This window comes from Chiloscyllium punctatum, chromosome 47 (assembly GCF_047496795.1).
Source record: "Chiloscyllium punctatum isolate Juve2018m chromosome 47, sChiPun1.3, whole genome shotgun sequence".
Classification (NCBI taxonomy): Eukaryota; Metazoa; Chordata; class Chondrichthyes; order Orectolobiformes; family Hemiscylliidae; genus Chiloscyllium; species Chiloscyllium punctatum.
In genome coordinates this window covers 26,435,188-26,458,842 of record NC_092785.1, presented here as the reverse complement: position 1 = coordinate 26,458,842, position 23,655 = coordinate 26,435,188, and the positions used below count along the sequence as shown (strand labels likewise).

The 23,655-nt window shown below is 47.4% G+C and overlaps 4 protein-coding genes across 5 annotated transcripts in view; 2 read left to right on the top strand and 2 right to left on the bottom strand.

Annotated features, from left to right (window-relative positions):
* Positions 1-4,924, bottom strand: part of LOC140468483 (probable G-protein coupled receptor 139) — a 37,917-nt gene extending 32,993 nt beyond the window's left edge. Inside the window, exons 1-2 of the mRNA XM_072564564.1 lie at positions 4,833-4,924; positions 3,169-3,181 (exon numbers count right to left, since the gene is read on the bottom strand). Of these exons, the coding sequence (XP_072420665.1) occupies positions 3,169-3,181; positions 4,833-4,924 (105 nt within the window). The remainder of the gene's footprint in view (positions 1-3,168; positions 3,182-4,832) is intronic.
* The window catches only part of LOC140468458 (uncharacterized), a 1,057,462-nt gene that overhangs the window by 451,696 nt on the left and 582,111 nt on the right, over positions 1-23,655 (top strand). The gene's annotated exons all lie outside the window — the stretch shown is intronic.
* The window catches only part of LOC140468549 (uncharacterized), a 54,052-nt gene continuing 37,023 nt past the window's right edge, over positions 6,627-23,655 (top strand). Inside the window, exon 1 of the mRNA XM_072564640.1 lies at positions 6,627-6,908. Coding sequence (XP_072420741.1) covers positions 6,794-6,908 — 115 coding nt within the window. The 5' untranslated portion in view covers positions 6,627-6,793. The remainder of the gene's footprint in view (positions 6,909-23,655) is intronic.
* Positions 12,615-23,577, bottom strand: LOC140468457 (ecto-ADP-ribosyltransferase 5-like). 2 transcript variants are annotated; one of them, XM_072564545.1, is made up of 3 exons: positions 23,490-23,577; positions 18,450-18,584; positions 12,615-14,207 (listed from the first exon to the last, which is right to left on the bottom strand). In XM_072564545.1, the coding sequence occupies exons 2-3, from the start codon at positions 18,490-18,492 to the stop codon at positions 13,300-13,302; spliced, it is 951 nt and encodes a 316-aa protein (XP_072420646.1). In that variant the 5' UTR covers positions 18,493-18,584; positions 23,490-23,577; the 3' UTR covers positions 12,615-13,299. The 2 variants fall into 2 exon arrangements, with proteins under 2 accessions (XP_072420646.1, XP_072420647.1); XM_072564546.1 differs by lacking the exon at positions 23,490-23,577 and adding an exon at positions 22,323-22,822.

Genomic DNA, 23,655 nt, shown 5'->3' with positions numbered 1-23,655 from the left:
CTACCAGGGATCTATTTGAATGAGACGAATAGATTCTTCCAGTTCTCAGCTCCAAATCTGGCAGGTGAGCATCCCATTAGAAACCTTGCTCACAACTCATTCAGAGGACGGGCGATTGGAGTGTTGACAAACACTCTTCCCATCCCCCTGGACCAGGTCATCCACTGCTCTTAGCCCCTGATTGGAGCCACAACAAACCAAGAAAGAGATTTTCACAAACTGTGCAAGATTTCAGACAAGTCAACTCCAAGTGACTTACACACGTGAAGCATAAGATATAATGCAGGGCTGCTTTAGTGTCAATGCGTAAATGTTTGGAATGTTGTGATATTTACGTTGTCAGTGTATACATATGTCCATAGAACATAGAACATTACAGCGCAGTATAGGTCCTTTGGCCCTCGATGTTGCGCCTACCTGTCATACCAATCTGAAGCCCATTTAACCTACACTATTCCATAAGACCATAATACATAGGAGTGGAAGTAAGGCCATTCGGCCCATCGAGTCCACTCCGCCATTCAATCATGGCTGATGGGCATTTCAACTCCACTTACCCGCATTCTCCCCGTAGCCCTTAATTCCTTGTGACATCAAAAATTTAACAATTTCTGCCTTGAAGACATTTAGCGTCCCGGCCTCCACTGCACTCTGTGGCAAGGAATTCCACAGGCCCACCACTCTCTGGCTGATGAAATGTCTCCGCATTTCTGTTCTGAATTTACCTCCTCTAATTCTAAGGCTGTGTCCACGGGTCCTAGTCTCCTCACCTAATGGAAACAATTTCCTAGTGTCCACCCTTTCCCAGCCATGTATTATCTTGTAAGTTTCTATTCAATCTCCCCTTAATCTTCTAAACTCCAATGAATACAATCCCAGGATCCTTAGCCGTTCCTTGTATGTTAGACCTATCATTCCAGGGATCATCCGTGTGAATCTCCGCTGGACATGCTCCAGTGCCAGTATGTCCTTCCTGAGGTGTGGGGACCAAAACTGGACACAGTACTCCAAATGGGGCCTAACCAAGCTTTATAAAGTCTCAGGAGCACAACGGTGCTTTTATATTCCAACCCTCTTGAGATAAGTGACAACATCGCATTCGCTTTCTTAATCACAGACTCAACCTGCATGTTTACCTTTAGAGAATCCTCGACTAGCACTCCCAGATCCCTTTGTACTTTGGCTTTATGAATTTTCTCACCGTTTAGAAAGTAGTCTGTGCTTGTATTCTTTTTTCCAAAGTGCAAGACCTCGCATTTGCTCACATTGAATTCCATCAGCCATTTCCTGCACCACTCTCCCAAATTGTCTAGATCCTTCTGCAGCCTCCCCACTTTCTCAGTACTACCTGCCTGTCCACCTAACTTTGTATCATCGGCAAACTTTGCTAGAATGCCCCCAGTCCCTTCATCCAGATCATTAATATATAACATGAACAGCTGTGGCCCCAACACTGAACCCTGCGGGACACCGCTTGTCCCGGCTGCCATTCCAAAAAAGAACCTTTTATCCCAACTCTCTGCCTTCTGTCAGACAGCCAATCCTCAATCCATACCAGTAGCTCACCTCGAACACCATGGGCCCTCACCTTGCTCAGCAGCCTCCCGTGTGGCACCTTATCAAAGGTCTTTTGGAAGTCTAGGTAGACCACATCCACTGGGTTTCCCTGGTCTAACCTACTTGTCACCTCTTCAAAGAATTTCAACAGGTTTGTCAGGCACGACCTCCCCTTACTAAATCCATGTTGACTTGTTCTAATCCGACCCTGCTCTTCTAAGAATTTAGAAACCTCATCCTTAATGATGGATACTAGAATTTTACCAACAACTGAGGTTAGGCTAATTGGCCTATAATTTTCCATCTTTTGTCTTGATCCTTTCTTGAACAAGGGGGTTACAACAGCGATCTTCCAACCATCCGGGACTTTCCCTGACTCCAGTGACTTTTGAAAGATCTCAACCAACCGCTATTTCCTCAGCCACCTCCCTCAGAACTCTAGGATGTAGCCCATCGGGGCCAGGAGATTTATCAATTTTAAGACCTTTTAGCTTTTCTAGCACTTTCTCTTTTGTAATGGCAACCATATTCAACTCAGCCCCCTGACTCCCTTTAATTGTTGGGATATTACTCCTGTCTTCCACTGTGAAGACTGACGCAAAGTACTTATTAAGTTCTTCTGCTATTTCCTTATCTCCCATCACTAGGCTTCCAGCATCAGTTTGAAGTGGCCTGATGTCTACTTTTGCCTGTCGTTTGTTTCTTATGTATTGAAAGAAACTTTTACTATCATTTCTAATATTACTGGCTAGCCTACCTTCATATTTGATCTTCTCCTTCCTAATTTCTCTCTTTGTTAACCTCTGTTTGTTTTTGTATCCTTCCCAATCTTCTGATTTCCCACTGCTCTTGGCCACTTTATAGGATCTCTCTTTTTCTTTAATACATTTCCTGACTTCCTTTGTCAGCCAAGGTTGTCTAATCCCTCCCCGGTTAATCTTTCTTTTCTTGGGGATGAACCTCTGTACAGTGTCCTCAATTATACCCACAAACTCCTGCCATTTTTGTTCTACTGTCTTCCCCGCGAGCCTCTGCTTCCAGTCTATTTTTGTCAGTTCCTCTCTCATGCCCTCATAATTACCTTTATTTAACTTTAACACCATTACATCCGATTTTGCCTTCTCTCTTTCAAACTGCAGACTGAACTCTACCATATTATGATCGCTGCTTCCTAAGTGTTCCCTTACTTTAAGATTTTTTTTAGGTCTGGACCTAATTCTCCATGTACGTCCATATGCCTGTCCAATGACGACTTAAATGTACTCAAAATTGTCGAAGATAGAAGAGTCGACGCGTTGGAATCAGGAGGATAATCTGTCAAGATTTGGATCCCTTGACCAGAGACGGTTCAGAGGACAGAGTCCCAGAGGGATGGTTGTTAAGTTACCTCAACCCTCTGGAATTTCCTCTCATGAATTCCCTCCCTAATGACATTGTGGGTCAACCCACAACAGGAGGACTGCACCTGTTCAATATGGCAGCTTACCATCACCTTCTCAAGGGGAACTTGGGACAGGCAATGAACTGTGGCCAGCCAATGATGCCCACATTCCTCAAATTAATAAAAGAAAGTTAAATGAATTTTTATGAATCAAACAGCGGTGCACATACCTTTATGATTTTGCTGAACAAAAGAAAAAGGTTATCTCAGATTTGAAATGAACAACTGGGTGCTTTTTCCAATGTTGGTTTTGGAACACAGTTCCAAAGCTGTCCTAGCTTTGCGTGTTGCAGTGCTTCTGAACATCTCTCCTGAATGGTCTGGACATAATTCTTAGACTATGCAGTTATATACCTTGTCATTTCCATGTGAGACTTCATTGAAAGTACCCATTAACCCTCTAAACTGCGGAGAAAACAGGACCGGCTTCATCTGTATCATAAAAACAGAAATTGCTTAGCATCTGTGCAACAGGAATCAGAGTTAATGTTTCAACAGGTATAATTTACTCACACCTTCAAAACGTTATCAAACCGGAAAAGACGGCGTGGAAGTGAACCCAGAAAAGACAGCAGCGGCAGTAAAGTTGGGAGTCTGTCAGTGCAGAATTGTACAATCCCTGTTCAGCTTGTGACGTTACTGTTCAAAGAGTAAAAAACAGACAGCAGATCAGCAAGACATTGAAACAAGTTCAGTTGTCTTAACGCCATACCAGGAAAGCCAATAAACGCAAGGGTGGCGTCTCCCTTTCTCCACGAGTTGAATCGGTCGATGCATTTATCTGTACGAGCTGATCTGTGCCTTCAGACAACTGACAAGCCCCTTGTTTGTCCTGGTACATTTCCAGAGACGCTGCCTTATACTAAATGGAAGCTCCTTGGGGGAGATGGAGGTTACAGCATCCATCTCCTGTTCTATGTTCTATAAGAGTGAGGTCAACGATGATTCCAGATGGTTAGTGACGATTAGAGGTTTTGTATTCCACAAGCTCTGTTTTTCAACTTTCTCTCAATCAACAACTAAATTTCAGTTGTTGCTCCCCGGAACATAGTCATGAAATAACAAGAGCAGGTGTGATCTGCCAGCAATAATCCTGCCCGTTCAAACACCAAGAGCCCAATTCCAAGATCACAAATTATTTCAACCGATGTTGCGTTGAATCAGATTAATCTCAGAGTGAAAATATAGTTCGGAGCCGTTCTCCCGGACTCGAGGTAAGGAGATTCCCTCTTTAAACAAGAATATTTAACGCACTGATTCAACATGATTCTCCTTACAGACTGAATGTGTGCATTGCTGCTGCCGAGGTCAGCATTTAACTTCCCAACCACAATCGCCCAGGATCTGGAACCACGTGAAGGACCAAGAGAGGACAACATGCTCCCCGTCCCTTCCGCTCGTCCCAAGAATAAAATAAATCACAAGCAAAGGTTCCCGTCACACTGACACATATCCACCATCACAGCAGCACCCCATAATAATGCAGCAGCTTGTGGAATACAAAACCTCTAATCGTCACTAGCCATCTGGAATCATCATTGATGAAAATCATAAAGAAGATAGAACAGAGAACAGTCCAGCACAGAACAGGCCCTTCAGCCCACCATGTTGTGCCGACCATTGATCCTCATGTAAGGTAAACCTAATGTATGAACTCTCAAATGTCTATGACCATATACATATCCAGCAGTCTCTTAAATATCCCCAATGACCTCGCTTCCACAACTCCTGCTGGCAACACATTCCATGTTCTCACACATACTTGCCACTCTCAATCCAGATACATCATTACTGCCGTTCTTATTGTCATCCCACATTCAGATACATCACTGACCTCATTCTCCTGGCCGTTTTGCGTTCAGATACGTCCCTGACCTTGCTCTTATTATCATTGTCGCCCACCTCAGTTGTGTTCTCATTAGTCATCCCGCTCCCTCACTGAACTTCTGATAAATCTGTCCGGAAATGAAGATCTGTAACTCTATATTCGCATATTAAGCATGAATGACTTAGTCAAGTGTGGGTTGGGGTCCATAAGGGACAGGGAGAAAGTGAGGAACGCAGATGCTGGTGATCAGAGTCGAAAAGTGTGGTGTTGGAAAAGCACAGCAGGTCAGGGAGCATCAGACCAGCAGGAGAATCGACCAAGATAGGGCATAAGCCCTTCATCAGGAATTCCTGATCGACTCTTAAATAGCCTTCTTCACAGAAGATTGCATTGGATTCACTCCGGCAGTGGATTGTTGTACATATACTGAAGGCCTGGCACAAGGATTGGTGTTGGGACCACTATTGCTTGTCATTTGTATCAACAATTTGGATGACAATCTAGGAGGCAACTGTTGGTAAGTTTTTGGATGACAGCAAGGGCGGTGGTTTAGTGGACAGTGACAGGCTCCCGTTTCCACCCCTCGTGCTGACAGTGTTCCACACCCAAGCTGAAGCCTCTCTTTTTCATTGTACTATTTAATTTATACTATCCCTCCTCCCCCGACGCCCCCAAAATCGTCACTTAACATCTCCCTGTATTTCGTATGTAGCAGGGGGAGAGATGATAACGTACCAAGTGTGAGATATGCCCTGGGCTGCGGGGCAGGACTAATAATTCTGAAGGAATCGGTCAGACGGTTTAGTTTGATGGACATTCTCGTCTGTTCCTATGGATATTAAAATGTGGATTATCAAACATCGAGAAACCTAAGATAGAAGGAAAACTTTAAACATTGCATTGAAGATAATTTTAAGACATTAACAGTGTACTTAAGGAAAACCTGTTATCAAAGAAGGCAGGAAATGGTGAAATTACCTACATCTTTATTACATATTGATTTATGTCAACTGTTAAACTTGATGCTTGTTAATACTCGCTAAGCATGGGAGAACAAAATGCGATTTTACATAACTAATTTAGATTAAGTTTCTCATGGTTTTGAATACACTTCAACAAATAGCAGTGGGTGCTAGATGAGTTGTTAGTTTTAAATCTGAGGTCGATAATATTTTGTTAACCGAAGATATTAAGGGATACAGGCCAGCAGCTTTTGCCCAATGATATTAGCACTATTATCCAGAGAGCCCAGTGATGTTCTGGCAGCCCAGGTTCAAATCACAGCATGTTAGGATTAGAATTCTATTAAAAAGTCTGGAATTGTGAGTCTAATGATTGTCACGAAATCACCATCTGGGAAAAAAACCAAACAAAAACTTAACTCTCTAACGTCTTTTAGCGAAGGAAATCTGCCATCCTCACCTGGTCTGGTCGACATGTGACACCAGACCCATAGCAATGTGATTGACTCTGAACTGCCCGGGGATCAATAAATACTGACCTGACCAGTGATGCAAACATCCTATGATCCTGAAATGCAAACATTTTATAAAATCGATCATGCTATGTCACAGATAAGCATTGAATGCGAGACGACGATACTCGAGGGGCTGAATATCCTCCTCTTGTCCCTAGGACCCTCAGGTCGAGACATGAACCAAGTCTTGAAAAGTTAACACATATCAGATTTAACTTCACGAATACGTTGTATTTTACACGGCATAAATTAAAGTGGACACAGAACATTTTTAGCTCAGAAACCCGAGAGTCGAACTGTTGTTATAATGCGGTCATCCTGACGGACGAGGGGACACACAGTGAGTACCGAGTGGGCCTGGAGACATGCCCTGTCATTTCCCATGACCTTGCTGGTCTACGGACTGTGCCAATAAGACGGATGGTGAGCTCAAGGCAGGTCTGTTCCCGCTCAGTCTGAGGGAATCTGCCACATTCTCAGCACAAACATCATGTCAGGATTGCTGAAGCATCGGCCCAGTTCAAACTCTTCAGAGGATTTATGCCTCTCCGTCAACGAGAACATTCTCAGGGAATGGCACTTGCTTTACACGGACTCAAGTCAGGGTAAGATAACGTGGCGGGGGGTGGGGTGAGTGTTTGGGGAAAAGAGTGAAGTTATAAATATTTTCGAATCAATCTGTTCGGAAGTGGTATTTCACTCTCTGAGGCAGGACTCCTATTTAGGGACACTTACCACCTCCCCCAGACTATCGGCGTGGTTTGTCTCAATGAGGTTTTCAGAGTTGAAACAGAAATGAGGGATGAATCCTTCCCTCACCACGTTGTGAGTCCGTTATGTTCCCTTTCTCACCGAGCAGAGGAGGTTGGACTATTCAAGTATACAAGACTGAGTTAGGTCGAGGCTTGTAGGCAGATGTGATTGGAATATTATGAATCACAGAGAGGCAAGGGGAGCTAAGAGCACAGTCAGAACTGTTATAGTCTTGTCTTACACTGAAACCTATTCGATCAGGCGATCCTTGCTAATTTAACTTATTTTTTGTGATTCATTCTCAGTGCAATATTTGTGCTGGCAAATCTACGTTGTTGCCCAGCTCTTGCTCAGAGTATTTGTACGGTGATAGTTGTCACAAACTTGTTTGGAACAACCAAGAGAAATTCGGACTTTTTATTTTAATTAAAAGCCATGAAAAGTATACAGCTGATGCTGCTTCAAAACCTATACAGCCTGATGCTGTCAGTCTCTCATTGTAACCCTCTCTCTATCTCCCTCTCTTAGTCACTGTCTGTCTCTGTTAGTCTTTAACTGTAACCTTCTCTCTATCTCTCTCAATCTCTCAGTCAGTGTCTCTATCCACCCCACCAACCTTCACATAAAAAAAATTATCCGCCGACATTTCTGCCACCTCCAAACAGACCCCACCACCAGGGATATATTCCCCTCCCCACCCCTTTCCGCCTTCCGCAAAGACCATTCCCTCCGTGACTACCTGGTCAGGTCCACACCCCACTACAACCCACCCTCCCGTCCTGGCACTTTCCCCTGCCACCGCAGGAATTGCATAACCTACGCCCACACCTCCTCCCTCACCTCTATCCAAGGCCCTAAAGGAGCCTTCCACATTCATCAAAGTTTTACTTGCACATCCACTAATATCATTTATTGTATCCGTTGCTCCCAATGTGGTCTCCTCTACATTGGGGACACTGGGCACCTCCTAGCAGAGTGCTTTAGGGAACATCTCCGGGACACCCGCACCAATCAACCAAACCGCCCCGTGGCCCAACATTTCAACTCCCCCTCCCACTCTGCCGAGGACATGGAGGTCCTGGGCCTCCTTCACCACCGCTCCCTCACCACCAGACGCCTGGAGGAAGAACGCCTCATCTTCCACCTCTGAACACTTCAACCCCAGGGCATCAATGTGGACTTCAACAGTTTCCTCATTTCCCCTTCCCCCACCTCGCCCTAGTTCCAAACTTCCAGCTCAGCGCTGTCCCCATGATTTGTCCTACCTGCCTATCTTCTTTTCCACCTATCCATTCCCGCTCCCCCCTAACCTATCACCTTCATCCCCTCCCCCACTCACTCATTGTACTCTATGCTACTTTCTCCCCACCTCTACCCTCCTCTCACTTATCTCTCCACCCTTCAGGCTCTCTGCCTGTATTCCTGATGAAGGGCTTTTGCCCAAAACATCGATTTTACTGCTCCTACGATGCTACCTGAACTGCTGTGCTTTTCCAGCACCACTCTAATCTAGACTCTAGTTTCCAGCCTCTGCATTGATTTTACCCATTGTCTCTATCTGTCAGTCTCTCACCGTAACCCTCTCCCTATCTCTCTTTCTCTCTCTGTCGCTCTCTCTATCACAATCTCTCTTTTGGTCTCTCTCAATCACACTGTCTCTATCTCTCTGTCATTGTGAATCTTTCACCTCACTCTCTGTCTGCCTCTTCGTCTCTGTCCCTCTCAATTCTCCCTCTCCTCTCTCAATTACATACACTCTCTCTCTTTCTCTCCCCATCTCTCTCTCTCTCTCTCTATCCTTATCAACCATGCTGTCTCTGTCCCTCTCAATCACCCAGTCTCGTACTGTAACCCTCTCCATGTCTATCCCCTTGTTTGAGTCTCTAATGCACGTTCTCTCTCCATCTTCCTGTCACATTTTCTATGTTTGAACAGAGCAGCGAGGAGAGAGGGGGGAGGGAAGCGAAAAAGTGAGATTTTCCCACTTAAAAAGGGATTTACCTTGAGAGTCGGGCTTCCATGTTGAACAGAGCGAGGGCTACCGAGAAGTTTTTTAAGTGGGTGAGCAGCCAAATATCGTGGTACATATTGACACCGATGATATAGCCAGGATTGCGGATCTGAAAAGTGACTACAGAGAGCTAGTGATCTTAGGTTTGCTACCGTTGCATGAGGTAGTGAGGTGAGCAACAGTCAGCAAATGCAGCTTAACATGTGGCTGCGAGGCTGGTGCAGGAGGGTGGGCTTCAGATACCTAGGAGAAAGTGAGGACTGCAGATGCTAGAGACCAGAGTTGAAAAGTGTGGTGCTGGAAATGCGCAGCTGGCCTAGACCATTGGGATACCTTCTGGGGAAGGTGGTATCCAGACACATTAGATTAGATTACTTACAGTGTGGAAACAGGGTCTTCAGCCCAACAATTGAGATCTACAGACTGGGAGAAATTTTTCGCAGAATGAGCAGACATGTGGAGACTATTTAAGGAACAGTTGTTGTGAGTGATGCCTGAATTTGTTCCTCTGAGACAGGTAAGAAGGGGTAAGATTAAGGAGCCTTGGATGAATAGAACAGAGGAGCTTCTCATCAAAATGAAGAGGAAGCAAGGATATAGCGCAGCTTTCGAGGATTACAGGCTTGCTAGAAAGGAGCTCAGAGATGGAGTGAGGAGAGCCAAGAGGGGCCTGTAAAAGGCTTGTCAAGAAAGATTAGGGTGAACCCAAAGGCGTTTTACTCATACGTGAGGAATAAGAGAATGATCAGGGAGAAGATAGGGCTGATCAGGACTAGCATTGGGAAACTGTGCGTGGAGTCTGATCAGGTGGGGGAAGCCCGAAATGTTTTTTTTTAACTTTGGTTTTCACCAAGGAAAGGGAACCTGTTGTGAATGAGAACTTTGAGGAGCTGGGATACAGTCTTGAACAGATCAAGATTGATGAGGTTGATGTACTGGGAGGTTTGGTGAACATTAAGATTGATAAGTCTCCAGGGCCAGGCCAGATTTATCCGAGTTCCTCCAGGCAGCAAGAAACATGGTTGCTGATCCATTGGCAAAGATCTTTGCTTCCTCACTCTCCACGGGAGTCGTACCAGAGGATTGGAAGGAGGTGAATGGTGTTCCTCTTTTGAAGAAGGGTAATAGGGAAATCCCTGGCAATTACAGACCAGTCTTACATCTGTGGTCAGCAAGGTTTTAGAAAGAATTCTGAGGGATAGAATTTATGACTATTTGGAAAAGCATAGTGTGATTAAAGGCAGTCAGCATGGCTTTGTGAGAGGCAGGTCATGCCTCACAAATCTTATTGAGTTCTTTGAGGAGGTGATGAGACAGATCAACGGAATGGACTTCAGCAAGGCATTTGATAAGATTCCCCATGGTAGGCTTATTCTTAAAGTCAGGAGGTATGGGATACAGGGAGATTTGGCTCTCTGGATTCAGAATTGGCTGGCTGACAGAGGCGGAGAGTGGGTGTAGATGGGAAGTATTCTGCCTGGAAGTCAGTGGTGAGTGGGGTCCCACAGGGTTCTGTTCTTGAGCCTCTGCTCTTTGTAGTTTTTCTAAATTACTTGGATGAGGAGGTTGAGGGGTGGGTTAGTAAATTTGTAGATGACAAAAAGGTTGGAGGTACCATTGGTAGTATTGAGGGGTATTGCAGGCTGCAGCGCGTCATAGCCAGGATGCAGAGCTGGGCTGAGAAATGGCAGATGGAGTTCAACCTGGATAAATGTGAAGTGATGCATTTTGGAAGGTTGAACTTGAATGCTGAATATCGGATTAAAGACAGGATTCTTGGCAGTGTGGAGGAACAGAGGGATCTGGGTGTTCAAGTACATAGATGCCTCAAAGTTGCCACCCAAGTGGATAGGGTTGTAAAGAAAGCATCTGGTGTTTTGGTTTTCACTAACAGGGAGATCGAGTTTAAGAGCCGCAAAGTTTTGCTGCAGTTCTACAAGTCCCTGGTGATATCACACTTGGAATATTGTGTCCAGTTCTGGTCGCCCTCCTATAGGGAAGATACAGAGGGTTTGGAGAGGGTGCAAAGAAGGTTTACCAGGATGCTGCCTGGACTGGAGGACTTGTCTTACAAAGATAGTTTGACTAAGCTCGAACTTTTCTCTCTGGAGAGAAGGAAGAAGAGAGGAGACTTGATCGAGGTGTACAAGGTAATGAGAGGCTGGGATAGAGTTAATAGTCAGAGACGTTTCCCCAGGGCAGGATTGACTGGCAGGAGGGGTCATAGTTTTAAGATATTAGGAGGAAGGTATAAAGGAGACATCAGAGGTAGGTTCTTTACACAGAGAGTTGTAAATGTATGGAACGCGTTGCCAGCGGAGGTGGTGTGATATTTAAGTGACTTCTGGACTTGCACATGGACAGCAGTGAATTGAGGTGCGTGTAGGTCAGGTTATATTATTACACATTAGGATTAATCCTCAGTAAAACATCATGGGCTGAATGGCCTGTTCTGTGCTGTACTTTTCTATGTTCTATGATTCTCACTTTCTCTCCACCCCCCAGCAGTCTCTTGACTTCTTTCTCTCCATTGAGCACACTCCATCTCTCTCAAAGTCCCTCGATGTCTCTCTTAATCACACTGTCTATGTCACTCTGATACACTCTCCCCACTAAGATCTCTATCTCTCTCTCTCCACCTCCCTTTCTATCGACCTCAGTCGAGCTCTGTCTCTCTCAATCCCTCTGACACTTGCTGTCTGCCTTTCCCTCTCTCGCTGTCTCTCTCTCACTCGGTCCAGTTCCCTGTAATGCTAATCTTCACAAGTTTGAATGACAGTTCTTGCCCGACTCGGAAAGATAAGTCTGAATGTATGTTGTCAGCGTGGGAACAGCACTCGGAAACTTTGTGACTCCATGTGTCGAGAAATCCCACACGATCTCCCGGCAAAGTGTGAGGGAACCAATACAAACTTAATGTAACAACACGCACCACTCACTCACTGTGTCTCTCACCCAGGATTCAGTGGGTAGCAGGAACCCTGACTGATTTCCCCCTCTGTTTTGTTTTCTCTCTCTCTAACCCAAGGATCACTGGGAAGTGATCAGGAACAGGAACCCTGGCTGATTTTGTGCCCCCCTTCTCTCGCTTTCTTTCTCTCTCTCTCTAACCCAGGGATCACGGGGCAGTGATCAGGAGCAGGAACCCTGGCTGATTTCCCCTTTCTCTCTCTCTCTAACCCAGGGATCACGGGGCAGTGATCAGGAGCAGGAACCCTGGCTGATTTCCCCTCTCTCTCTCTCTAACCCAGGGATCACTGGGCAGTGATCAGGAGCAGGAACCCTGGCTGATTTCCCCCTCTCTCTCTCTAACCCAGGGATCACCGGGCAGTGATCAGGAGCAGGAATCTTGGCAGATTTCTCCCTCTCTCTCTCTCTCTCTCTCTCTCTGATAGGGACCCTGTTCAGAGAGGGTTTGAAGTCTTGGTCAGAGTTCAGGTTTTATGAATATAAACAATAATTAACTTCTCATTAATTTCAGATTTCCATTTTATTTCACTTTTTACAAATCCTTTTTACAAATGTATAAACAAAGACGATTGATGGAGATTAGCTGTATTTTAGGTGTCAGTAACATAACTACCAGGTGAAGGGAGGATGTCATTTGAGAGAGACACATTAACGGGGAGCACAACAGTGTCACAGGATTAGGAACAGTCCAGAACCAGAGACATTATTCAACCCACATCACAGAATGGGTCAATACCAAGGTTCCTCATATACACTTCCTACACACTCAGCGCTGACCCTCCAAGAGTGTGGCATTCCTTCAGCACTGACCCTCCGACAGTGCGGTACTCCCTCAGCACTGACTCTCCGGCAGTGCGGCACTCCTTCAGCACTGACCCTCCGACAGTGCGGTACTCCTTCAGCACTGACCCTCCGACAGTGCGGTACTCCTTCAGCACTGACCCTCCGACAGTGCCCACGCCCTCAGCACTGACCCTCTGACCGTGCCCACTCCCTCAGCACTGACTCTCCGGCAGTGCGGCACTCCCTCAGCACTGACCCTCCGACAGGGCCCACGCCCTCAGCACTGACCCTCTGACAGTGCCCACGTCCTCAGCACTGACCCTCCGACAGCATCGTGCTCTGTCAGCACTGAACAACGACAGTGCAGCACTCTTTCTGCACTGACCCTCCCACAGTGCGGTGCTCCCTTGTCACTGACCAGCAGGTTAATCTCTCTTTGATGTGGTGGTCAGTCAGTTAGTGCCTGCCTCCTGACCAGTTTAACAGTGTTCCCGAGCGAGGGTGAGAGTGAGCGTGAGGGTGAGGAGGTACAATCGCCCGGTATCTGTGGTCCTACTCACCCCCGACAACTGAAGGGAGGTCAGGTGGAGGTCTACACGGGGTTGGCCGTTGACCTTCGACCTCTCGACCTTGTCAACTCGGAAGACCTCACACGGAGGGATGAGGACCTCCTTTTCCTGAGGGAAGGGGGACAGCTCCTCCACGGAGGCCCCCCTGGCCGTGCGGATGTGGAAGAGCGTCCCCCCGCTCCCTCCCCCTCCCCCAGCGAAGATCTCGGCCACGTCCCTGCTCGCGGACGTGGAGGTGAAACTCCCAAACTGCACCGTGTCGCCAACGTTTGCCCAGAATGGCCTTGGGGAGCCCCTGTAAACGGTGCCCACTGCCCTCTTTCCATCATGGACCCGCTCTGCCCTCCTCAGGCCCCTCAGTGCCAGGCATAGGAGCTGGTGTAGGCCTCGGAACCTATCACATGCCTCCTGGGATTCCTCAGGCCCTAGGCAGTGCCTTGAAGCCTGGTTAAAGACCAGGTAGAGGGGTCCCAAGGGAGGGGGTGGATATTCCATGGTGTAGCACACCACAGCTAACACTAATTCGTCCCTCAGACCCCCCAGAGCTCGGCTGCCCTTCTCCTTCATCCGGGCCAACTCCAGCCGGGCCTCAGACCAGGCCTTGTCCAAGGCCGCGTTCAGCTCCCTCTCCTTGTCCAGCAAAGCCAGCCACGAGCTCAATTCCTCCTCCATCTCCTCGTCGTCTTCTGCCTCTTCCGCATCCACCAGACTCTCCTCCACCTCGCAGCCGCGCATCCTCCCCAGGTTGATCAGCTCGCTGGAGAAACGGTTTGGCCTCTTCACCCCAGCCCCCTGGGGGACCGAAAGCATGGTGCCCACTGTGGATTGTATGTGTGTGAGAGAGCGAGAGAGGGAGAGAATCAGAGACAGAGAGACACGAACAAGCATAAAGGAAATCTCCCTATCTCTGCAACTCCCTCCAATCCATACCATAAGACATAGGAATAGAAATTAGGCCATTCAGCCCATCAAGTCTACTCCACCATTCGATCATGGCGATAAGTTTCTCAATCCCATTCTCCCACTTTCTACAACCTTGATCCCCTTGATACTCAGGAACCTATCTATTTCAGTCTTAAATATACTCAATGACCTGGCCCGCACACCCTTCTGTGGCAATGAATTCCATAGATTCACCACATTCTGGCTGAAGAAGTTTCTTCTTATCTCGATTCTAAAGAGTGTCCTCTTTACTCTAAGGCTATGCCCTTAGGTCCTGGTCTCTCTTACGAGTGGTTAGCACTGCTGCCTCACAGCGCCAGAGACCCGGGTTCAATTCCCGCCTCAGGCGACTGACTGTGTGGAGTTTGCACGTTCTCCCCGTGTCTGTGTGGGTTTCATCTGGGTGCTCCGGTTTCCTCCCACAGTCCAAAGATGTGCAGGTCAAGTGAACTGGCCATGCTAAATTGCCCATAGTGTTAGGTGAAAGGGTAAATGTAGGGGTATGGGCGGGTTGTGCTTCCCCGGGGCAGTGTGGACTTATTGGGCCGAAGGGCCTGTTTCCACACTGTAAGTAATCTAATCTAATCTAATTTCCTATACCTACCAGCCTTCCCTTTCACCCTAATAGGAATATACTTTCTCTGGAATCTCATTATCTCATTTCTGAAGGCTTCCCATTTTTCAGACGTCCCTTTACCTGCGAATATCTGCCTCCCGTCAGCTTTTGAATGTTCTGGCCTAATGCCATCAAATTTAGCCTTCCTCCAATTCAGGACTTCAACTGTTAGATCTGGTCTATCCTTTTCCATCACTATTTTAAAACTAATAGAATTATGGTCGCTGGCCCCAAAGTGTTCCCCCACTGACTCCTCTGTCACCTGCCCTGCCTTATTTCCCAAGAGTAGATAAAGTTTTGCACCTTCTCTAGTCGGTACGTCCACATTCTGAATCAGAAAATTTTCTTGAACACACTTAACAAATTCCTTTCCATCTAAACCCTTAAGACTATGGCAGACCCAGTCTATGTTTGGAAAGTTAAAATCCTCTACCATAACCACTCTATTTTTCTTACAGTGATCTCCTTACAAATTTGTTCCTCAATTTACCTCTGGCTATTAGGGGGTGTATAATACAATCCCTATAAGGTGATTATCCCTTTCTTATTTCTCAGTTCAACACAGTGAAATTCATTCGACGTATTCCCAGGAATATTCTCCCTCATTACAGCTGTAATGCTATCCCGTATCAAAGTCTCCACTCCCCCTCCTCTCTTGCCTCCCTTTCTATCCTTCCGGTCGTATTTGTATCCTGGAACATTAAGCTGTCAGTCCTTTCCATTCCTGAGCCACGTTTCTGTAATTGTTACGATATCCCAGTCCCATTTTCCTAAGCATGCCCTGAGTTCATCTGTCTTCCCTGTTAAAGGCCTCCTGCATTGAAATAAATGTAGTTTCGTTTATCAGTCCTACCTTGTTCCATCCTTTGTCCCTGCCTGCCCTTCTATTCTCAACTGGACCAGTCTCATATTGATCTCTTTCCTCACTATCTGCCTGGAATCCACCACACACACCCTAATAGCTTAAATCCTCCTGAGCACCTCCAGCAAATCTCCCTGCCAGTATATTAGTCCCCTGCAAGTTATCAGAAGATTTGTAGCTCAGATTGCGGTTCTGGATGTAGGTTTGTTCCCTGAACTGGAAGGTCGTGTCCAGGCGTTTCATCACCATACAAGGTAACATCTTCAGTGGGCCTCCAGATGAAGTACTGTTGATAATTCCTGCTTTGTAATTATATGTTTGGGCTTCTTTGGGTTGGCGATGTCATTTCCTGTGGTGACACAACTTCCTGCTGTGATGTCATTTCCTTTTCTTTTTCTCAGGGGTGGTAGATGGGGTCTAACTCCCCTGAGAATCCATCACCCCCTACATTTTGCAAAAACAGTATACTTGTTTGAAATGGGGAGAGCCAAAGAAGACTACTGCCCTACCTACCTACCTCTCCTACCTTTGCTGGAGTTAACTCATCGACCTGACTGTAACTGCAACATTTTTTCCTTTGTATAGCAGCCATCCATCACATCCCCTTGCTCTTGTCAATTCCTCATTGCATCTAAATGTCACTCCAACTGATCCATTCGATATGAGATGATTCACAACCAACAGCAAGGTGCTGGGGGAATCCAGAACCAGAGGGGCAAAGGTTTAGGATGAGAGGGGAAAGATGCAAAAGAGACCTAAGGGGCAACTCTTTCAGGCAGGGGGTGGTACATGTATAAAACGAGCTGCCAGAGGAAGTAGTGGAGGCTGGTACAATTACAACATTTAAAGGGCATCTGGATGGGTATATGAATAGGAAGGGTTTAGAGGGATATGGGCCAAGTGCTGGAAAATGGGGCTAGATTAGGCTGGGATATCTGGGTTTGAATGGACAAATTGGACTGGAGGGTTTATGACTCAATCTCTTCCTCCAGCAACTACATCCCATCCCTGTTTCTTTAGGGGTGCACGTGGTGGGGGAAGTGATGGAGATATGGAGGACTGTAGGGCTGGAGGGGATTACAGAGATATGGAGGTGTATAGGGAATGGGAGTGGTGACAGAGGCAGTGAGGGATGCAAGGACTGGAGGAGAGTACAGAGATGGGGAAGGGGGTGTAGGGCCTGGAGAGAGTTACTGAGATAGGGAGGGGGTGTAGGGGCTGGAGGGAGTTACAGAGATAGCGAGAGGGTGTAGGGGCTGGAGGGGGTTTCAGAGATAGGGAGGGGGTGTAGGGGCTGGAGGGAGTTACAGAGATAGCGAGAGGGTGTAGGGGCTGGAGGGGGTTACTGAGATAGGGAGGGGGTGTAGGGGCTGGAGGGAGTTACAGAGATAGCGAGAGGGTGTAGGGGCTGGAGGGGGTTTCAGAGATAGGGAGGGGGTGTCGGGGCTGGAGGGAGTTACAGAGATAGGGAGGGGGTGTAGGGGATGGAGGGGGTTTCAGAGATAGGGAGGGGGTGTAGGGGCTGGAGGGAGTTACAGAGATAGGGAGGGGGTGTAGGGGCTGGAGGGGAGTTACAGAGATAAGGAGGGGGTGTTGGGGATGGAGGGGGTTACAGAGATAGCGAGGGGGTGTAGGGGCTGGAGGGGAGTTACAGAGATGGCGAGGGGGTGTAGGGGCTGGAGGGCGTTACAGCAATACAGATGGGCTGTAGGGGCTGGAGGAGTTTACAGAGATGGGGAGGGGGAGTGTGGGCTGGAGGAGTTTACAGAGATAGGGAGGGTGTGTAGGGGCTGGAGGAGAGGGGGAGACAGAGAGCTGGGAGAGAAAGGGAGAGAGAGAGAAAGAGACAGAGAAAGGGGGAACAGTGAGGGTGAGAGTCAGAGAGTGGGGAAGAGAGACACAGAGACAGAGAGAAGAGGAACGAGGGAGAGGGAGAGACAGAGAGAGGGGGTGAGGGAGAGAGAGGGAAGAGAGAGGATGGAAGACAGAGAGTGGGGAACAGAGGCGGGGACAGACAAATAGAGGGGAGAGAGGGAGGGGAGAGAGAGGGACAAAGACAAAGAGACGGGGAGAGAGAGATGGGGGAGGGGGAAGAGAGAGGGAGAGAGAGAGAGACAGAGAGAGGTAGACACAAGGGGGAAAGAGAGACAGAATGTGGGGCAGAGAGGGGGAGACACAGAGCGTGGGGGAGAGAGATCAGGAGACACAGAGAGGGGGAGAGTGGAGAGAGAGAGATGGGGAGAGAGAGGGAGGGCAGAAGGGAAGACGGACAGTGAAGGATAGTGTGGGTGGGGGGGTGACAGAGAGAGAGAGAGGGGCGGGGGAAGATAGAGGCGGACAGAGAGACAGCACGAATGGGTCAGAGCTACAGAGAGAGATAGTGAGAGAGAGGGTGGGAGTGGGGGTGGGGTGGGGTGGGGGACAGAGAGAGAGAGAGACAGAGGTGGGTAGAGAGGGTGTGTGGGCAAATGAAAGAGGGAGCGAGAGAGGCAGAGAGGGAGATGAGATGGGCAATGAGAGGGCCCAATAGACAGAGAGTGACAGAGAGAGTGAGCCTGGGCGACTTGGTGAGAGAGGAAGAGTGGGAGAATGAGAGAGAGAGAGAAAGATAGGAGATTGGAATTGTTTATATTTACTTACAGCAATGGCAGAAGGTTAGGACCAGAATGTTCAAGTTCCTCATGGTGACGTTTCCCTCTGTCTGTCTGTCTCTCTCCGTCTCTCTCTCTCTCTCTCTTTCCGTCTCTGTCTCTCTCCCAGCTGCAGTCTGTAAAACTCCACATGCAAGTGATTTATTGAAGAATGCATCATTCTGTAATATCCAACTCACCACTCACTGAATCTATTTCTCCCAGCTCTCTCTCTCTCTTTGTCTTTTCCCTCTCTCCATGTCCCTCTTTCTCTCTCTCTCTCTCTCTCTGTCCTCTCCCGGTTTCTCTATCTCTCTCTCTGCGTGAAAAGTTGCCCTTTCAGACCCTTGTGAGTCCTCCTCCAGAAATTTGTGCACCATTAGCTTAGACCATGAGATGGTATGTAGACCATTCAGCCCAATAAGTTGCTACACCATCAATGAGACCGTTGCTGAATTGATCATCCTCAGTGCTACTTTCCAACTGTTTCCCTCCATTTACTTCTTGCCTAAAAATCTGTCGACCTCTACTTTGAATACACCTAATGACCCAGCCTCAACAATCCTCTGTGGTCAGGAACTCCACAGATTCACAATGCCCAAACAATGCTCCCTCAGAAGAGCCAGGAGGGGACATGAGAAGTTTTTGGCGGATAGGATCAGGGTAACCCCTAAGGCTTTCTATAGGTATTTAAGGGATAAAAGAATGACGAGAGTAAGATTAGGGCCAATCAAGGATAGTAGTGGGAAGTTGTGTGTGGAGTCAGAGGAGATAGGGGAAGCATTAAATGAATATTTTTCGACAGTATTCACTCCAGATAAAGACAATGTTGTCAAGGAGAATACTGAGATACAGGCTACTAGACTGGGTGGGATTGAGGTTCACAAGGAAGAGGTATTAGAAATCCTGCAGAGTGTGAAAATCGATAAGTCCCCTGGGCTGGATGGGATTTATCCTAGGATCCTCTGGGAAGCCAGGGAGGAGATTGCCGAGCCTTTGGCATTGATCTTTAAATCATCATTGTCTACAGGAATAGTGCCAGAAGACTGGAGGATAGCAAATGTGGTTCCCCAGTTCAAGAAGGGGAGTAGAGACAACCCTGGTAATTATAGACCAGTAAACCTTACTTCAGTTGTTGGTAAAGTGTTGGATAAGGTTATAAGAGATAGGATTTATAATCATCGAGAAAAGAATAATTTGATGAAGGATAGTCAGTACAGTTTTGTGAAGGGTATGTCGTGCCTCACAAACCTTATTGAGTTCTTTGAGAAGGTGACCAAACAGGTAGATGAGAGTAAACTGGTTGATGTGGTGTATATGGATTTCAGCAAGGCGTTCGATAAGGTTCCCCACAGTAGGCTATTGTACAAAACACGGAGGAATGGGATTGTGGGAGATATAGCAGTTTGGATCAGTAATTGACTTGCTGAAAGAAAACAGAGGGTGGTGGTTGATGGGAAATGTTCATCCTGGAGTCCAGTTACCAGTGGTGTACCACAAGGGTCAGTGTTGGGTCACTGCTGTTCGTCATTTTTATGAATGACCTGGATGAGGGCGTAGAAGGATGGGTTAGTAAATTTGCAGATGACACTGAGGTCGGTGGCGCTGTGGATAGTGGTGAAGGATGTTGTAGGTTACAGAGAGACGTAGATAAGCTGCAGACCTGGGCTGAGAGGTGGCAAATGGAGTGTAATGTTGACAAGTGTGAGGTGATTCACTTTGGTCGGAGTAACCGTAATGCAAAGTACTGGGCTAATGGTAAGATTCTTGGTAGTGTAGATGAGCAGAGAGATCTCGGTGTCCAGGTACACAGATCCTTGAAAGTTGCCACCCAGGTTGACAGGGTTGTTAGGAAGGCATAAAATTATTGGAGGGATCGAGTTCTGAACCATGGGGTTATGCTGCAGCTGTACGAAACTCTGGTGCAGCCACACTTGGAGCATTATAAGATAAATGTGGAAGCTTTGGAAAGGGTGCAGAGGAGATTTACCGGGATGTTGCCTGGTATGGAGGGAAGGTCTTACGAGGAAAGGCTGAGGGACTTGAGGCTGTTCTCGTTAGAGAGAAGAAGGTTGAGAGGTGACTTAATAGAGACATATAAGATAATCAGAGGGTTAGATAGGGTGGGGAGGGAGAGCCTTTTTCCAAGTATGGGGACGGTGAGCATGAGGGGGCATAGCTTTAAATTGAGGGGTGATAGATATAGGACAGATGTCAGAGGGAGTCTCTTTACTCAGACAGTAGTAAGGGTATGGAATGCTTTGCCTACAATGGTAGTAAATTCACCAAGTTTAAGTACATTTGAGTAGTCGTTGGACAAGCATATGGACGTACATGGAATAGTGTAGGTGGGATGGGCTTCAGATCGGCATGACAGGTCGGTGCAACATCGAGGGCCGAAGGGCCTGTACTGTGCTGGAATGTTCTATGTTCTTTTTGAAATGGGTGAGCCATTATTCGGAGATGGCGTCCTGTGGCCCGAGACTCACTCACAAGGGAAAACCCCTTTCCATATCTCCCCTGTCAATAAGGTCACCTCTCATTCTTCGAAACTCCAACGAGCCCAGGCCCAATCTACTCAAGTTTTCCTCCAGACCTCAGACCTCACAGTAGCTCAGCGAACTTCCTGAGGATGGCCTTAAATGGTTAGTAGATAAGGAATTGTGAAGACTTTCTGAGGAAGGGTCACTGGACCTGAAACATCAACTCTGATTTCTATCCACTTAGCCAGTCCTGCTAAGTTTTTACAGCAATTGACACTTTTTTGTTTCTGACTCCCTGCATTCACAGTTCTTTCGGTTTTGCGTCCAGTTGGGGGAAAAGATCTGGCACCTTGTCTACCCATAATATACCCACACAGAACATAGGAAAGCAAAGTTAGCCAAACTACACCAAAAATACCCAGAATGCCTCAGCAGGGACCAAGCGGGTTGACAATTGAAACCAGACAGCACTTGCAGACAAGAGAATGCCCTTCCCAAAACCCACTATCAATACCCGGTCAACACAACTGTCCCAAACCCCCCTAACAATACCAGGTCAACACAGCTGTCCCAAACCCCCCTAACAATACCAGGTCAACACAGCTGTCCCAAAACCCACTAACAATACCAGGTCAACACAACTGTCCCAAAACCCACTAACAATACCAGGTCAACACAGCTGTCCCAAAACCCCCCTAGCAATACCAGGTCAACACAGCTGTCCCAAACCCCCCTAACAATACCAGGTCAACACAGCTGTCCCGAAACCCACTAACAATACCAGGTCAACACAGCTGTCCCAAACCCCCCTAACAATACCAGGTCAACACAACTGTCCCAAACCCCCCTAACAATACCAGGTCAACACAGCTGTCCCAAAACCCACTAACAATACCAGGTCAACACAACTGTCCCAAAACCCACTAACAATACCAGGTCAACACAGCTGTCCCAAAACCCACTAACAATACCAGGTCAACACAGCTGTCCCAAACCCCCCTAACAATACCAGGTCAACACAGCTGTCCCAAAACCCACTAACAATACCAGGTCAACACAGCTGTCCCAAAACCCCCCTAACAATACCAGGTCAACACAACTGTCCCAACCCCCCCTAACAATACCAGGTCAACACAGCTGTCCCGAAACCCACTAACAATACCAGGTCAACACAACTGTCCCAACCCCCCCTAACAATACCAGGTCAACACAGCTGTCCCAAAACCCACTATCAATACCAGGTCAACACAACTGTCCCAAAGCCCTGAGGTCAGTCTCATGACATAGCAATATCAGAGCCACATAAAAGAAACATCAGACAGAGAGGCACCAGAGGATCCTGCTCCCAGGACGGGACAATGGAAACACCTTACTTTTTCAAAAGAGGCATCCTCACCTACCTGCAGAAGATCAATGAAATTTCCTGAGTCATCAATAACTCATCGATACTGTCAGGATGTTACATTGGATCGGTAATCAGGACCTTCGTCTGGTAACTTTTTTTCAATGATCATCATTGTAACTGGATCACTTAATTTCCAAATACATTGTAACTTTCCCCATTTTAATTAACCTCATTTTACAAGACTCCTAGAAAACCTGGCTTCACCCTCAGCTTGGGGAAGAGAATCCTTGATCTATCTGGACAGACTGTCAGTTCTCTGCCAGCCGAGTCAATTTCTCTTCCAGCGATATGCTTGTAATAAACTACTTGTCAATTTCACCTGATCTGGTTTGCGTGGTCTCTGCTTTATTGGGGGTAATTTCTCGGACAGTTTGGGGTTAGCCGGCAAACCCCTTTTGTCTCTCTCAACAGGGTAAGTGAACGTGATATTTCAAATTTGGGTCAATTCGGATCTGGTTGCCAGCCCTGCCCTAGCAGGGACAGACCAGAGAAAGGCTGAACGACTGAAGCAGGGCTGATGCCCGAAACGTCGATTCTCCTGCTCCTTGGATGCTGCCTGACCTGCTGCGCTTTTCCAGCACCACACTTTTCAGCTCTGATCTCCAGCATCTGCCGTCCTCACTTTCTCCTCCGACTGTGGAGGACGGCCACAATTCTGATCTAACAACTGTGGCGAATTGGATTCAGAGACCACAGACTTGGCCTTGTGGAGTTAGTCTCGCAAACCAATAAATTCATCACCAAATTGGCAGCTGGCTACTGCAGCACTTCGGAATTGAGCAAGCTTAGACTTGGCCTGGGGAGGTAGTCAGGTGGGCTCCTAAAGTAATGAACTACATTTTAAAAGACAGAACAATTTGGCCTTCGCGTGATCCAACTTGGGCCACGGACGCTGACTGTCTCAAGCAGGTAACGAGCACCACGGTACCCACTTACGCTCGGAGAATAAGGTCGGGAATGCCCTGTTTATCCAGGTCACCAGCCAATATTGTTTGGGAGCAGAATAGTGAAGGTAGGTTTGGCGACTCTTCGTGGCCTGAGGTTTGATAAGTTTAGGGAAGTGGTCAGCAACCCCCAACCCTTAAACTGAAGTCACAGAGTCCTAAAAACTCTGAAAAAAAGGACCCCTCCCAGCCCCTTTCCCTCAGTACCCCACACTTACTTCGTGCTGAGGAACTTGATCCGGGGTGTGGGAGGAACTGGTTCAGTTCCTGGCTTCCCAACTGTACTGGGCAGCAGACAGAGAGAGAGTGATAGATTGATTAGTAGAGAGAGAGGGGGAGAGAGAGAGAGAGAGAGAGAGACTGGCCAGCAGCCTGTCAGAATTC